Consider the following 18,039-nt stretch of genomic DNA (forward strand, 5'->3'; position numbering starts at 1 on the left):
AACACAGTGCAGCCATTTCAAATGCTACTGCTTTGTAACCATTTCAGCTACACACATTAAAACTACTAACATTTTCAAAATATTATTAATTATAACTATTCAAATTTTCATAAATTAACCCACTAACAGTAATTATCAGTCTTGATTCGTTCAAGCTAGAGACACCAAGCCAACTTTCACATGTTCAGGCTATCCTATCAACCCATCCATCTACCTACATAGCAGCATAATTCTGGCTCATAAAATGGAAGTACAGTTGGAGAGCATCGTTCATATTCACTAGAGCACTTGAGAACATGGTTACATACTTTGAGTAAATAGCGTCTACACATTCCAACAACCTTTAGCATGCAAAAAGAAAAATCAATCTCTGAATCGGGTTTCTTTTTTTTTTTCTACTGACATAATTATTACAGTGAATGAGAAATGGCCCCTTCCTCAATAACGCTGCCAGTGGGTCCAGTGTGTGGCTGTAAACAGAGTGGCTTCATCCATAAGCAGCTGTCATCATAGCAGAGCTCTCCAAAGGAGTGCCACAAAAGCCTCTTTCTTTCTACACAGGTGGCATTTCTTTACTTTGCTGAATGAAAAAGGGTTGAGGTAAGCGGCAAGCAAATAAAGCTACAGAAAAATGTATCTCTTTGTTACAATAGATTGACATCGACAATGTCACAATGAAGCATTGCATGTGAAGGGAGTGAGGTTGAATGATCGTGAGGTGGATGATCCAATGGAATGATCAAATTCTATATTTTCACCTCAGGGGGAACAGCATTCCTCCCTAAAATACAGTATAAGTTTGCTATTTAGGAGAGACTGTCAGGCGCTATAAAAACAAACCAAAAAAAATCAGACCGGTCCAGTGGCTTCTACACACAAACAAACCCCAGCAACTCACTTCCTGGTTTCTACTGTGTCATCTAAAGTGCTCGGCCTGTCAATCATTGTGTCCATCCATCATCACACAGAGAAGACAACATATGGTGTCTCTCTAGCCCAGAGGGAGGAGTGCTGATGCATCGTGAATGGGTCACGTCCTCTTCCAAGATCCTTCACTAGCGACATGTGTACACCCTGACAGAAGCACAACGTCTTGCTTGTGTAGGCTTCATAAAGACTGGATATAAAAAAGGCTCATAGACTGACGCAGCTTCTTATCTAAGACATGATTTGGATGCAGTTCAACCGGGCATTCCTAAAGAGCAGGTGACAGGTGCCTCCTTCAGATTCACAAGCAGAAATATATAGAGGGAGGGAGAAAGTGAGGAGCGCATCAGTGCAACTAGACAGGGTGCTTTAACAGAGCAGGATTTGCATAGAGATGTTGGCTGTCATTCACAGCTAGTCAACGCACCTGGTTTTTCCTATCCAAATGATTTAATATACTGTAAGGCTCACCTTAGGGACTCAGACTACTTGTCACAAGTTCAATTTGAGATTTTCAAAGTGCTGCGCTAATGATGAGTTATGCCAAGCGGCTATGTCAACACAATCCCACGCATACAGTGCATTCGGAAAGTATTCAGACCCCTTTGCTTCTTCCAAATTGTGTTATGTTACAGCCTTATTCTAAAATTGATTAAATAAAATGTTTTCATCAATCTACACACAATACCCCGAAATGACAAAACAAAAAGTTTTAGAAATGTTTGCAGATATATTAAAAATTAAAAACAGAAATACCCGACTTACAGAAGTATTCAGACCCTTTGCTTTGAGACTCAATTGAGCTCAGGTGCATCCTGTTTCCATTGATCATCCTTGAGATGTTTCTACAACTTGATTGGACATTAATTTATTGAACATGATTTGGAAAGGATCACACCTGTCCACAGTTAACAGTGCATGTCAGATAGAAAATAAAACAGGCCATGAGGTCGAAGAAATTGTTCATAGAGCTCCGAGACAAGATTGTGTCGAGGCAGAGATCTGGGTAAGGGTACCAAAAAAAATGACTGCAGCATTGAAGGTCCCCAAGAACACTGTGGCCTCCATAATTCATAAAGAAAGTTTGGAACCACCAAGACACTTCTTTCTAAAAATACAAATAAAAACTTCTCACTTCATCACAATTTAATCCATTTTAGAATAAGGTTGTAATGTAAAAATAATATGTGGGAAAAGTCAAGGGGTCTGAACACTTTCCAAATGCACTGTATATAGCCTAATTAAGGTTGACAACTGAAACTAGTAGTCGGGGGAGATTGGTATTGGCCCACATGTGCAAGCATGCATGTATAGCATGAAGTGCTGTTGGAGTCTAGGGAGTTTAAACCAGAGCCTGAGGGGTGAAGCATACCTGTGTAGCTCCTAGTTATTGTGAACAGTATGTGAGATACCTGGGCCACACCTTGGTAAAGGTACTGCAGACCTTATTGCACATCATTTGAGTTGTTTTTCAATAAATACAGTGTTAGAAAACATGCACACTATTGACAATAGGCTAAACATAAACGATAGAAGGTAACGCAACATGCAGAGATGGGAGAAGGTAAGATGCTGGTATTGAGTAAAAAAAAGTGAAGCGTTGTTGTTTTCACTATTGATTTAGCTATGAAGCTAAATCATAGCTAAATGAAGAGGGGAGCGTAGAGGAAGTTGCATGTGGAGAAACTGTATGCTGAAGTAAGATGGCCGTTCTCATATAGGGTTTCAGTTGATGCTTTCATGCATCATGAAACCAACAGAGCAAAAAGTATATACTGTAACACTATGATGTAAATGTATGGAGGGGACACCTGTGCTGAGTAATAACACTCAACAATCCAGGCCCAAACTCACATCTAAGAGAGAGGAATCATATCGTACTGAATTTGTAATCTGGCAGACATTAGAATAATAATTGAAGACAAGATTAAGTGGTATTTTTTTATGTCTAGATATGACAGCACATCCTTAATATGCAGACAAAAAAAAATGTCTAAACGGTATATGTTTTAAATAAACTCCACTAGCTACATATTGTCAGATACATCATTTGCTTCACTTCAATTGAATGCTACTGTAACTTTTACTAAGATGAGCATAGGAACCCCCTGCCCCTGGGAACAATGACATGTAGAGGAAAGGCATCTGGAATGACAGGTTCCTCTTCGTGTCCCTTCGCTTCGCTAAGACACAAATAAGTCCTTAGACAGTCCTCCTCGGATACAGAAGCTCAAATTCTGTCTAGAAGGGTGGCTGTGAAGAAGCTAAGCACAAGGACTGAACGGAGTGGGACGCGTCTCGAGTTGTGTCAAGACCGATTTGATCTTTAAATTGGCACAAAGGGTTATGCTGGTGTAACAGTGCAGGTTCCGTCCCTCTCTTCACCCCAACCCGGGCTCGAACCAGGGACCGTTGCACGCATCAACAACTGACACCCACCGAAGCATCGTTACCATCGCGCCACAAGAGCCACGGCCCTTGCAACACAAGGGGAAACCCTACTTCAAGTCTCAGAGAGAGTGACGTCACCGATTGAAACGCTATTAGCGCGCACCACCGCTAACTAACTAGCCATTTCACATCGGTTACACTGGGGCCAGGTTGCCTCGTCACACAACGCTCTGAGCACTACGCGATAAGTTCAGTTAACACTCCACACTCCCATGAAGTACTCCATATTTGGAAGTATTTTATTTTAACCTGTTTGGTTTTGGCAATGCTGACTGGGTATTGTAAAGGTCTTTCATGTAGTTCTATGAGTCGGATTCTCATGCCAAACCACACTGACATACGGGGTTAATGTCGGTTTTATTTATGTATTTTTTACAACGATTATCTACCATCGAAGAGATTCAGACAGTGAGTTTACATTTTCATGGAGACATGTGTACTTAAACCTTTTCCTTCACCACTCCCTATTGAAGAAATAAAGGTGATTTAACTAGAATGCCCTATATAGGGTGTCCAATCAAAAACACATATTTTGACCAATGGGTAAAATAATGTTAATTGTGACGATAATCCTCTCAGAAAACCAATGGTCCAATGGCCAGAATTAGGGTGAATAAATCAACGAAGGCCAGAGAAAAAAAAATGCGGTCAAAAATCTGGAAAATTGCATTACGTCAGCAAATAATCCCTTGTTTCAAATAAAACGCTGGGTCTAAATGAATTGTTTACTAGGTTTAATGCTTGATTTGTTAAGTTAAATTATTTGGTAATGACTTGAAAGAATTATGGGAACAATAATTTTTTTATTTCCAGTAAGAAAATGCTAGCCATTGGCTGCTAACAGTTGAGAACTGCTAGCTAACCAGCAACCACAAAAACACCGAACAACTTCGGGATTACAGACCCCTAATAATCGTCCGATCGCCATCTAGTGGCAAAAGTAAGAACCGCCGAAAAAGCACAGTCTCCCAGGGCTCCAAAGTGGCGCGGTGGTCTAAGGAACTGCATCTCAGTACAAGATGCTTCACTACACTCCCTGGTTCGAAACCAGGCTGAATCCCAGCATCTTCCGGGTTTGGCGTCATTGTAAATAAGAATTTGTTCCTAACTCACTTGCCTAGTTAAATACATTTTTTAAAAGGACAATTATTCTGTCAAAGATTTTGTTAAAATAAATGTATTATGGCATAATAAGACAAAATAAACGTGACAGTGTGTAAATGATAACACTGCGAAGGAAATTAAGAAATGTATTAAAATGCTGGAAGTGAATGCTGGAATTAAATGATTAACTATGCAAATGAGCAAATGCTGTGTGCATTAAGGAATTAAGACACCTGGCTCAAATAGATGCCTTGGGCAGATAGAACCATGAATAAGCACATGTTGTGTTCAGTGATTTAAACAAACGGTAATCATATGCGTCTTGGTAAATTGTATTTTATAACGTCAGGAAGTTACATATCATCACCAAAGCACATTTTCACCCACGCTGGGCAGGGTGGGTGGACGCCCTACACTATACCAAATAGTCACAAACATGGCAACTACGCTTGATAACCTGGAATAAGCGAACACCAAAACAAACATTGAATAAACCTCTAACTCGTGTTTTACTGGTTTGACCCTCCAGCCTTTGAATTAAATATTATATGAAAAGGAGATGTTTACTCTTGCTGTTGATCCAGGCATTGAGGTGCATCGTTGGCACGGTTAAATTAAGGCGAACTGGTGTTTTGGAGCCAATAAAACCAGATGTCAACAGCTGCTTTCCAAAAGGACAAACCACATGATTGTTGTGTCATGTGCTACGCTGCTCATTAACCGGTTTGTTCATGTTCAACCAGTAAATTAGGGTCAAAGTATCTGCTGCTCATTCATACGTGCATACTCTAGTATACCTTGAATGTCAAGGGATTTCATCACCATATTGCATACCTAAATAAAGCCATTGAGAATGTTGTAGGATCGACAGAAACATAGATGTGTGTAAATATTGAATGTTCTGGCTACCCTCAGACGAGCATACAATGTGCATAGTTTGAACCAGTAGCTCTTGCACCCTGCCTAGCGTGTAACACCCTGCAGTAGGTGTATGTTTTAAACCAGATTCTCGATGTATGCTTAATACAGGTTGCTACTTCCATCCAGTGTGGTGTAGATCATCTTGTTGTTTTTGCAACGGTATCTTCTGAATCAGAGAGCCCATTTGCTGCCTAATTGTTAGACTAGCTTAACTGTTCCCACTGTTAAGAGATGCATGCACAAATAGAACAAAAGTGTGTGAATTCATTTCAAGTCACGTACAACATAAATAAAGTACACTATTCAAAGTCTGTGGACTACAGTAGAACATTACAATGGTATCAAGACCATCAGTTCAGATAGCAAACTATGACACAGTGTTGCAACAAGAAAAGCCTGGAACTATTTCCAGTATTTGGCATATAGTAGCCTACCTGAAGTCCACTTGCTTCTCTTCATCTTTGTCGTGTTTGGTATTTTTCTTGAATTTGAAGAGTTGGAACTTTTTCCCTCCACGGTCATCTTTCTCCTTCTCCACAGACAATTTGGCTTCGCTTTTAGAAAACAAGCTTTTGAATGACTTTTTGGAACTACTCTTTTTCGCCATCTTTACGTTTATTCCAGACACAAATGGCAAGTCACCAAATTCAAAGTACCACTTGTCACGAATCTTGACATGAAAAACACTACAAGGTCCTAAGAACCTGCAGACATCAAGAAGACAGCTGATTCTCACGCTTCACTCTCTCTCTCTCTTCTCTCTCTCCCCCTCTCTCTCTCTCTCTCTGCTGCATGCGCAATCGCACAGGTGAGTGAAACGCCCTAGAGTAGCTTTGGGACATATCATCAGGAGTCTGTGCATTGATTGGACTCTCTGATTTGTGCATCGTTATGGTGGGTGGTCACAGAAAATAACCCTACCACAATATAGCCGGCTTCACCACAAAAACTGTAATTGTCAAACAGTCACTTCAAAGGGCTCTTTTACTAGGCAACCAGCGCACGTTCTTCCACTGGCAACATATTTCCAGCCTCCAAACAGTGGTGAATGTAAAGAGCCATCCTGTTACACAAAACACAAAAAGCCTATTGACATTGGTGATTATCATTAGGCCAGAATGTAGGTCTATATATCCGCGCGTCTCGGGCTGCCTTGGCAACATTTCAGTGTTTTTGTCGAAACACATCAGATTTTGGAGTTTAGGCTATGCCACCCGTTTTCAAATCCATTCGCTCATTTTCATTATCATTACCGCTGTCATACGGTAATGATAAAAAGTGGTGTAATAGCCTACAGTTTTTACCTTTGTATTTAATTATTGTGGGGTTCATGTTTTACCTGTATGTTTTACACTATTTATTTTGCTGGGAAGCTGTACAGGACCTTACCGCCTTACTTTCAAACCTGCTCACTATGAAATAAACGTCTGTAACTCAGATAAAAGTGTTGCGTTTTAAGTTAAATTACAAATTTTTACGACTAGGCCCACATAGTATTGAATTAACAGGGATTCTATGTGTAATTATATGATTAGCCCCATAAAAATATAGGAGGTCCAATACCGGGAAGAAATTAATTATACTTTCACCCCTGATAGCGAGGGACACGTTTGACTTGACATCTTGTAAGTAGACTTCCTAGAGACTATACGCGTTTGTTGATGGGACACGTTTTTTTCTGTGATGCCTGCTGTATTGTTGTCGGGTTAGCTATTTTCCGTCGCCACACCAGAACGATGCACAACTCAGAGACTCAAACCAATACACAGACTCCCGATTTTGTGTCCCAAAGCTTGCACTTGCGATGAGTTATCCACATGCATGCAGATGCACATGTCGCTAAAATAGACACAAGCAAAGCCAAACGATTGAAAGCCAGATTTTCGGACAAATATAACAGCTCATGGATGCTTTTTGACTAGATAGCCTAATCTGACATCCGTGCATGGGAGACAACTGACAGCATATTTATTTTTTTAACTCCGACTGGGAAAAATCTGGGTATCACGCTGCATTCAAGACAACTGGGAACTCGGATATGTCCGACATCTGACTTCAGCACGCTCAAGAAAACTGGGAACTCGCAAATAAACTAGCTCCGACTGGGAAAATTGGTTTGAAAGGTCATCCAACTCGGAATTCCAAGTCGGAAACACAAGCATCTTTCTAGCTCCCGAGTGGCGCAGCGGTCTCAGGCAATACATCTCAGTGCTAGAGGCGTGACTACAGACCCAGGTTCGATCCCAGGGCAGTGCACAATTGGCCTAGCGTCATCCGGATTAGGGGAGGGTTTGGCGACTTTCCGACCTGAAGATCACTGATGTCATAATTTGAGGGGATTTCCCAATTGTCTTGAAAGCACCATCACCATAGAGCCCTCCCCCCCCCAACCTGAAGAGCACTGATGTCACGATTTGATGACCTTGGAGATGGGGAAAGGGCAGATAAAACGGGGGATAGTTTATGGGACTCCACCTGGAGTGGCAGATCCCGAGTGGAAAGCCATACCCTCTGCCCAAGACGGTAGTGGGAAGCAGGGGTCCGTTGGTGGTCCGCCTGTCGACGATACCTGGAGGTGGTCTTGAGAAGAGTGGACCAAGCTCTCTTCCAGGTACTGCGAACATCTGGGAAGATGGTATACTGACCTCTTCCTCTTGCTCTGGGAAGAGCAGGGCTGTACAGATGTGAGAGTGTGTCAGCTTTCACATTCTTGGACCCCGGGCGGTAGGACATAGTGAAATGGAAACGAGTGAATAACAGGGCCCATCTCACCTGCCTGGAGTTGCGGTGCTTGGTGGTGTGGAGATATTCCAGGTTCTTATGGTCCGCCCACACCAAGAAGGGATGTTCTGCCCCTTCTAACCAGTGCCTCCACTCCACCAATACCATCTTAACTGCGAGTAATTCTCGATTTCCCACATCACAGTTCCTCTCAGCGGGGTTAAGACAATGGGAAAGGAAGGCGCAGGGATGCAGCTACTGGTCCAGGGCAGAACGCTGGAACTGGACAGCCCCCACCCCGACGTCTGAGGCGTCGACCTCCACCATGAACTGACGGGACGGGTCCGGATGGATTAAGATGGGAGCTGTAGTCAATTGCTGCTTGAGGTCTGAGAACGCCGATCAGCTGCTGGAGACCATATGAACGGAACCTTGGGAGAGGTGAGTGCAGAGAGGGGGAAAGCAAGGTTGATGTAACCCCAGATGAAACAACGGTAGAAATGAGCAAACCCCAGGAAATGTTGCAGCTAAACTCTGGATGTGGGTTGAGGCCAATCCACCACTGCTCACACCTTGTCAGGGTCCATCTGAATATTCCCTGCAGCGATGATGTATCCTAGGAAGGAGATGGTGGAGCGATGGAACTCAAATTTCTCCGCCTTCACGAAAAGCTGTTTCTCCAGGAGATGCTGAAGGACCTGTCGGACATGGAGGACGTTCGCTTGAGCTGGCAGGGAATAAATGAGCATGTCGTCGAGATAGACAAACACAAATCAGTTCAACATGTCACAGAGCACATCATTGACCAGGGCCTGGAACACTGCAGGAGCTTTGGTCAGTCCAAACGGCATCACCAAGTACACGTAGTACCCTCTAGCCTCCACTCGCCTCCTTCCCGTATCCGAACCAGATGGTATGCATTCCGAAGGTCCAAGAAGATGACGGCCCCCTGGAGAAGCTCAAAAGCCAAGCAGATGAGTGGTAGCAGGTAACGGTTTTGAACCATAATGTCATTAAGGCCCCGGTAGTTGAAACACGGACGCAGGGTCTTGTCTTTCTTCTCCACAAAGAAGAACCCTTTACCGGTGGGGGAGGCAGTTGGACGTATAATCCCTGCAGCGAATCTCAATCCTATAGAAAATTTGTGGGCAGAATTGAAAAGGCGTGTGCGAGCAAAGAGGCCTACAAACCTGACTCACTTACACCAGCTCTGTCAGGAGGAATGGTCCAAAATTCACCCAACCTATTGTGGAAGGCTACCCGAAACGTTTGACCCAAGTTAAACAATATAAAGGCAATGCTACCAAATACTAATTGAGTGTATGTAAACTTCTGACCCACTGGGAATATGGTGAAAGAAATAAAAGCTGAAATAAATCATTCTCTCTACTATTATTCTGACATTTCAAATTCTTAAAATAAAGTGGTGATCCTAACTCACCTAAAACAGGGAATTTTTACTGGGATAAAAATTTTTACTGTGAAAATCTGAGTTTATATGTGTTTGGCTAAGGTGTATGTAAACTTCAGACTTCAACTGTAGGTCCTGGATGGCAGGAAGCTTGGCCCCAGTGAGGTACTGGGCCGTACGCACTATACTCTGTAGCGCCTTACGGTCAGATGCCGAGGACTTACCATACCAGGCTGTGATGCAACCAGTTAGGATGCTCTCGATGGTGCAGCTGTAGAACTTTTTGAGGATCTGGGGACCCATGACAAATCTTTTCTGTCTCCTGAGGGGGAAAATATGTTATTGTGCCCTCTTCACGACTGTCTTGGTGTGTTTGGACCATGATAGTTTGTTGGTGATGTGGAGACCAAGAAACTTGGAACTCTCGACCCGCTCCACTACAGCCCCGTGAATGCTAATAAGGGCCTGTTCGGCCCGCCTTTTCCTGTAGTCCACAATCAGCTCCTTTGTCTTGCTCACATTGAGGGAGAGTTTGTTGTACTGGCACCACACTTGCCAGGTCTCTGACCTCCTCCCTATAGGCTGTCTCATCATTGTCGGTGATCAGGCCTACCACTGTTGTGTCGTCAGCAAACTTAATGATGGTGTTGGAGTTGTGTTTGGCCCCGCGTTCGTGGGTGAACAGGGAGTACAGGAGTGGACTAAGCACACACACCTGGGGGGCCCCAGGGTTGAGGATCAGCGTAGCAGACACGTTGTTGCCTACCCTTACCACCTGGGGGTGGCCTGTCAGGAAGTCCAGGTTCCAGTTGCAGAAAGATGTGTTTAGTCCCAGCGTCCTTAGCTTAGTAATGAGCTTTGTGGGCACTAAGGTGTTGAACACTGAGATGTCGTCAATGAACAGCATTCTCACATAGGTGTTCCTTTTGTCCAGGTGGGAAAGGGCAGTGTGGAGTGCGATTGAGGATTTGTCATCTGTGGATCTGTTGGGGCGGTATGCGAATTGGAGTAGGTCTCGGATTTCCAGGAGGATGATGTTAATGTGAGCCATGACCAGCCTTTCAAAGCACTTCATGGCTACCGACGTGAGTGGTATGGAGCGGTAATCATTTAGGCAGGTTACCTTCGCTTCCTTGGGCACAGGGACTATGGTGGTCTGTTTGAAGCATGTAGGTATTACAGACTCGGTCAGGGAGAGTTTGAACATGTCAGTGAAGACACTTGCCAGTTTGGTCAGTGCATGCTTTTGAGTACACGTCCTGGTAATCCGTATGGCCCAGCAGCTTTGTGAATGTTGACCTGTTTAAAGGTCTTGCTCACATCGGCTACCGAGAGTGTTATGTCCAGAACAGCTGGTGCTCTCATGCATGCTTCAGTGTTGATTGTCTTGAATGGAGCATTAACCTCTCTAGGGGGTGTGGGACGGTAACGTCCCACCTGGCCAACATCCGGTGAAATTGCAGAGCGCCAAATTCAAATTGAATTACTATAAATATTGAACTTTCATGAAATCACAAGTGTAATACATCAAAATAAAGCTTAACTTGTTGTTAATCCAGCCGCCGTGTCAGATTTCAAAAAGGCTTTACGGCGAAAGCAAACAATCAATTATCTGAGGACAGCGCTCAGCACACAAAACATTACATACAGTTACCAGCCAAGTAGATTAGTCACGAAAGTCAGAAATAGCAATAAAATTAATCACTTACCTTTGATGATCTTTGTATGGTTGCACTCACAACACTCCCATTTACACAATAAAGTCCGTCTTTATTTCCAAAAACCATTTTGTTGGCGCATTTTGTTCAGTAATCCAATGGCTCAAATGCAGACGATGGGCAGACAAAAATTCCAAATAGTATCCGTAAAGTTCGTAGAAACATGTCAAACGATGTTTATAATCAATCCTCAGGTTGTTGTAAGGCTAAATAATCAATAATATTTCAACTGGACAATAGCGTCGTCAATATAAAAGAAAAACAAGAAAGACGCACTCTCGGTCGCGCCAGGAAACAGCTTTGGGGACATCCCACTATCCACTCACTTAAAGTTGTCATTCTCCCTCATTTTTCAGAATAAAAGCCTGAAATAATGTCTAAAGACTGTTCACAACTAGTGGAAGCCGTTGGGAATGGACTCTGGGTCCTATCCCTTTAAATTATGGATAGGCTTTCATTGGAAAAACAGCCATTTCAAAATAATGGCACTTCCTTGATGGATTTTCCTCAGGTTTTTCCTTGCCATTTCAGTTTTGTTATACTCACAGACATTATTTTAACAGTTTTAGAAACTTTGGAGTGTTTTCTATTATATGCATGTCCTAGCTTCTGGGCCTGAGTAGCAGACAGTTTACTTTGGGCACGCTTTTCATCCGGAGGTGAAAATAGTGCCCATTACCCTAGTGAGGTTAAAGGCATTTAGCTCGTCTGGTAGGCTCGGATCACTGGGCAGCTCGCTGCTGGGTTTCCCTTTGTAGTCCATAATAGTTTTCAAGTCCTGCCACATTTAACGAGCATCAGAGCTGGTGTAGTAGGATTCAATCTTAATCCTGTATTGAGGCTTTGCTTGTTTGATGGTTTGTCTGAGGGCATAGCGGGATTTCTTATTAGTGTCCGGATTAGTGTTCCGCTCCTTGAAAGCGGCAGCTCTAATCTTTAGCTCGATGAGGATGTTGCCTGTAATCCATGGCTTCTGGTTGGGATATGTACGTACGGTCACTGTGGGGATGACGTCATTGATGCACTTATTGATGAAGCCAATGACTGAGGTGGTATACTCCTCAATGCCATTTGATGAATCCCGGAACATATTCCAGTCTGTGCTCACAAAACAGTACTGTAGCGTAGCATCCGCATCATCTGACCACTGACCACCACCATATTGAGCGAGTCACTGGAACTAACTGCTTTAGTTTTTGCATGTAAGCAGGAATCAGGAGGATAGAATTTTTGTCAGATTTTCCAAATGGAGGGGAGGGGGAGAGCTTTGTATGAGGGGGAGAGCTCTGTGTGTGGATTAAAGGTGGTCTAGAGTTGTTTTTCCTCTGGTTGCACATGTGACATGCTGGTGGAAATGAGGTAAAACGGATTTAAGTTAACCTGCATTAAAGTCCCCGGCCACTAGGAGCGCCGCTTCAGGATGAGCAGTTTCTTGTTTGCTTATGGCCTTATACAGCTGGTTGAGTGCGGTCTTAGTGGCAGCATCGGTTTGTGGTGGTAAATAGACGGCTACGAATAATATAGATGAGAACTCTCTTGGTAGATATTGTAGTCTACATCTTATCATACGGTTCTGTACCTCAGGCGAGCAATACCTCGAGACTTCTTTAATATTAGACATCGTGCACCAGATGTTATTGACAAATAGACACCCACCCCCGCCCCTCGTCTTACCAGACGTAGCTTCTCTTTTACGACTCGGTAAAACATAAGATATTACTGTTTTTAATGTCCCGTTGGTGGTAGGTCATCCATTTTATTTTCCAATGATTGCACGTTGGCCAATAGAACGGATGGCAGTGGGAGTTTACTCACTCCCCTACGAATTCTCAGAAGGCAGTCCGACCTCCGCCCCCTTTTTCTCCGTCTTTTCTTCACGCAAATGACGGGGATTTGGGCCCATTCCCGAGAAAGCAGTATATCCTTCGCATCGGACTCATTAAAGAAAAATGACTCTTCCAGTTCGAGGTGGATTACCGCTGTTCAGAAGTTATTTTCGGTCATAAGAGACGGTAGCAGCAACATTATGTACAAAATAAGTTACAAAATAAAGTAACAAACAACGTGAAAAAACGAACAAAATAGGACAGTTGGTTAGGAGCACGTAAAACGTCAGCCATCCCCTCCGGCGCCATTCTACAAAGATGGAATTGCCTTAGTGTGCCATGCTCATAGTTTGAAGTTAATCGGTGAATGACATTCCGCATGCTTGCTAATAGGAAAGAGGAGAGGCGTGACGCTAAGCTGATGAGGTAACATTATGGCACTAGCAGGTATCTATATGCTATGCTGATAAGTGAGATAGGAATTATGAGTTTACTAGATTCATGAAAAGTGACAATCCAGTCAGATCAGCCTTACTGATTGAACTTTCGTAACTACGTGAAGTTAGCTTTAAAACTGCAAAAATGCTCTCTCGGTCTTATGGCAAAATGTGAAGAATAGCAGGAAATTAGTTTTAAAACTGCAAAATGTTCTCTCAGCCTAATGGCAAAATGTAAACAATTGCATGGATGAGCTATAAAACAGCACATATGGCAAAAAGTGTAGAATTGCAGGAAATTTGCTTTTCTCTTAGCCTCATGACAAAATATGTAGAATGGCATTAGAAAACTGCAAATGTTTGTCTCTGCACCATGGCAAAATGTGTTGAAATACAGGAAGTTAGCAGTTCTCCGTCCAGCCTGTGCAGCACAGCTGGTAGGGGAAACCACTCAAGTCACTCAAAATGGAATATAGCTTTGCGGATAAAGACGGAATTACACAATTTTACATGTACAACATCTAAAGACTTTGCATCATTATACTGAGAGCTTAGGGCCCCCAAAAGGCTAGAACCGGCCCTGCCCATAATGCAGAATGAGCAGTGAGAAAGTCTATTGCAGCCGTCTAGACACTGGGGAGCCCATCCAATCAGATTTGTATTTTGTATGCATTCTACTTGTCAGTGTTCCAACCGGGACATTATTTGTATGTTTACCTAAACATACAAATACCATCAGATATAATTTATAGCAAGCAGTGCACTGGAATGACATTCAGATGAACTGGAATGACATTAACTCTCATGGGATGGGTGGCCAAAAATAATGAACAGAAAAAAGCACCATCTAAAACCACAACCAAATTACAATGGAAAAACAATCTTTTATTTTTGGTTTCGTTGTCATCTAAATGTGTTATCGCTGCGCTTGCAAACATTTTAAAGCACAACAAAGTTCAAATGGGAAAACAATATCTGTCACGTCCTGACCAGTAAAAGAGGTTATTTGTTATTGTAGTTTGGTCAGGACGTGGCAGGGGTGTGTTTGTTTTGTGTTGTCGGGGTTTTTGGGTTGTGTTCTATGTTTCATATTTCTATGTTCTATTTTCTAGTTTTTACATTTCTATGTCTAGTTTATTGTTTTGACCTTCAATTGGAGGCAGCTGTTCCTCGTTGCCTCTAATTGAAGGTCCTATTTAGTAGGGGTGTTTTTCGTTGTTCTTTTTGTTCAGTGTTCATTTTATTTATTAAAAGATAAAATGAGCTTACACATTCCCGCTGCATTTTGGTCCAATCCTTACGACGCCCGTGACAGAACTACCCACCACAAATGGACCAAGCAGCGGAGGTAGGAGCAGCAGCAGAGCTGTAAAGAGGAATGGACATGGGAGGACATCCTGGACGGCAAGGGATCCTATACGTGGGAAGAGATCCTGGCCGGAAGGCATCGCCTCCCATGGGAACAGGTGGAGGCAGCCAGGAGAGAGGAGATACTGGCGGGTGAGTCACCATGGAGGAAGGCTGAAGAGGACCGGGGACGCTATGTGGGAACACGGCTGGCAAGGAAGCCTGACAGGCACCCCCAATATTTTTTTTTGGGGGGGGCACACGGGTAGTTTGGCTGGGCCAAGGGTGAGCCCTAAGCCAACTCCCCGTGCTTATTATGGGGAGCAGCGGATCAGAAGAGCGCCGGTGTATGCGGAAGTGCGCACAATCTCGCCCATGCGCACGCACAGTCCGGTGCGAGCGATCTCAGCCCCTCGCAAGTGCCGTGCTAGAGTGGGCATCCAGCCTGGAAGGAGGATGTCTGCGCAGCACATCTGGCCACAAGTGCGCCTCCTAGGCCCAGGCTACCATACGCCTGCTCTACGCACGGCAGCCATCAGGCCTCTGCACAGCCCAGTTCGCCCTGTGCCAGCACTCCGCTCGTGCAGGGCTACTATTACCATCCAGCCAGGACGGGTTGTGCAGGAGGTGCGCTCCAGACCTCCAGTACCTACTCATGGCCCGGTGTATCCAGTTCCTGCTCCTCGCACTAGCTATCCCTGAGGTGCGTGTCTCTAGTCTGGCGCCTCCAAAGCCAGCACCACGCACCCGGCCTCCAGTGTGTCAGCCCAATCTAGTACGTCCTGTTCCCGCTTCTCGCACTAGCCTTGGGGTGCGTGTCTCCAGTCTGGTACCTCCAGTACCAGCCCCATGCACCAGGCCTCCAGTGCGTCAGCCCAGTCCAGCTCGTCCTGCTCCTGCTCCTCGCACTAGCCCTGTGGTGCGTGCCCCTAGTCTGGCGGCTCCTAAACCAGCCCCACGCATTAGGCCTTCAGTGCGCAGTCCCCATCCAGAGCTTCCGACGACAGTGCCCCGTCCAGTGCGTCAGGCAACAGTGCCCTGTCCAGAGTGTCCGGCAACAGTGCCCCGTCCAGAGTGTCCGGCAACAGTGCCCCGTCCAGAGTATCCGGCAACAGTGCCCTGTCCAGAGTGTCCGGCAACAGTCCCCCGTCCAGAGCTTCCGGCGACAGTGCCCCGTCTAGAGATGGCCCACAGTTCGGAGCCTGCAGAGACGGCCCACAGTCCAGAACCGGCAGAGACGGCCCACAGTCCGGAGCCGGCAGAGACGGCCCACAGTCCGGAGCCGACAGAGACGGCCCACAGTCCGGAGCCGACAGAGACGGCCCACAGTCCGGAGCCGACAGAGACGGCCCACAGTCCGGAACCGACAGAGACGGCCCACAGTCCTGTTTTGGGGTTTATTTTTTGTGTTTATTTTTGTGTGAGGTGCTTCTGGGGTCTGTACCTTTGGGGGGGGGGGGGAGTACTGTCACGTCCTGACCAGTAAGAGGTTATTTGTTATTGTAGTTTGGTCAGGACGTGGCAGGGGTGTGTTTGTTTTGTGTTGTCGGGGTTTTTGGGTTGTGTTCTATGTTTTGTATTTCTATGTTCTATTTTCTAGTTTTTCTATTTCTATGTCTAGTTTATTGTTTTGACCTTCAATTGGAGGCAGCTGTTCCTCGTTGCCTCTAATTGAAGGTCCTATTTAGTAGGGGTGTTTTTTCTATGGGATTTGTGGGTAGTTGTTCCTTGTTTAGCTGTGTGCCTGACAGGACTGTTTTTCGTCGTTCTTTTTGTTCAGTGTTCATTTTATTTAATAAAAGAGAAAATGAGCATACACATTCCCGCCGCATTTTAGTCCAATCCATACGAAGCCCGTGACAATATCAGATATTTGGTATGAACGGGAAAGGGACAGCAACCTTTCGGTTACTGGCCCAACACTCAACCACTAGTATGCAACAACTTAATGTGTTATCACAGTGCTTCATCTAATAGCACAGCCTAGTGATCTGGATTGCAGTTAAGATTACATAAAAATTACATAGTGCAAATTGATCAATGCTGTTCAAGATTCTGTACAGAATATTATAGCAATTATGAAAATCTCCTCAGATCTGCAACCTTTGCATGCTATCTTGAACATGCACACTTTCCATGATTACATAATAGGAGATTTAGGGAGTGAATCTTATTTATATTGTGGGCTACTGGATTTAATTGGATTTATTTGAAATGAAAATGGATGGAAAATGTATTTTTAACTGGCCCTCCCCGTGTGTTTGAAACAAAAACATGTAACCCTCCCCCTCCGACATGATCATTAAAACAAAATAGCAGGAAATATTACATCGCTTTTTATTAGGCTATTAATGTTGCGGTCGTGATTTCTATAAAATCAATCCGTGGTGAGAACCACTGCTGTATTCATACCATATTAATGTTATCCACTAGAGGGAGGTATTTACCAATTTAAGTTTTAAGGGCAGTCCACACCAAGGACAATAACTATAACAATACATTATGCATAACTATAAAACGTTGGTGAGCATCCACACCAGAGAAACGTTTACCGTTCTACAGTAGCCTACACCTGTCAATCAACTGATCAAAGCATCCTACTGCACGCTGTAGGCCTATAAATAATGTAGAAACACAGACCATTCAGTGCTCCAGGGTGTGTTCATTGTCATAGTGACAACTGCAAATAACACTTCAATGTAGGCTACATGTAGCCTAATGAAAAATAATATAGACACTCGTAGGCCTATTTCAATTAAATGTAAAAATTCAACAACAAAAGCATACATTCATGTACATACTACCTCAATTGGGCCAACCAACCAGTGCTCCCGCACATTGGCTAACCGGGCTATCTCCATTGTGTCCCACCCACCACCCGCCAACCCCTCTTTTACGCTACTGCTACTCTCTGTTCATCATATATGCATAGTCACTTTAACCATATCTACATGTACATACTACCTCAATCAGCCTGACTAACCTGTCACGCCCTGACCTGAGAGAGACGTTTTATTTCTATATTTTGTTAGGTCAGGGTGTGGGGTGGGCAGTCTATGTGGTATATTTCTATGTTGTCTTTTTCTTTGATTGGCCTAGTATGGTTTCCAATCAGAGGCAGCTGTCTATCGTTGTCTCTGATTGGGAATCATGCTTAGGCAGCCCTTTTTCCCACT

The 18,039-nt window shown here is 44.1% G+C and overlaps 1 protein-coding gene across 1 annotated transcript in view; it reads right to left on the reverse strand.

The window, feature by feature from the left end:
* LOC115173430 (uncharacterized) overlaps positions 1 to 6,142 on the reverse strand; it is a 73,358-nt gene extending 67,216 nt beyond the window's left edge. Inside the window, exon 1 of the mRNA XM_029731485.1 lies at positions 5,838 to 6,142. Coding sequence (XP_029587345.1) covers positions 5,838 to 6,010 — 173 coding nt within the window. The 5' untranslated portion in view covers positions 6,011 to 6,142. The remainder of the gene's footprint in view (positions 1 to 5,837) is intronic.
* Between the last annotated feature and the right edge of the window lie 11,897 nt (positions 6,143 to 18,039).

Source organism: Salmo trutta, chromosome 34, assembly GCF_901001165.1.
Source record: "Salmo trutta chromosome 34, fSalTru1.1, whole genome shotgun sequence".
Classification (NCBI taxonomy): Eukaryota; Metazoa; Chordata; class Actinopteri; order Salmoniformes; family Salmonidae; genus Salmo; species Salmo trutta.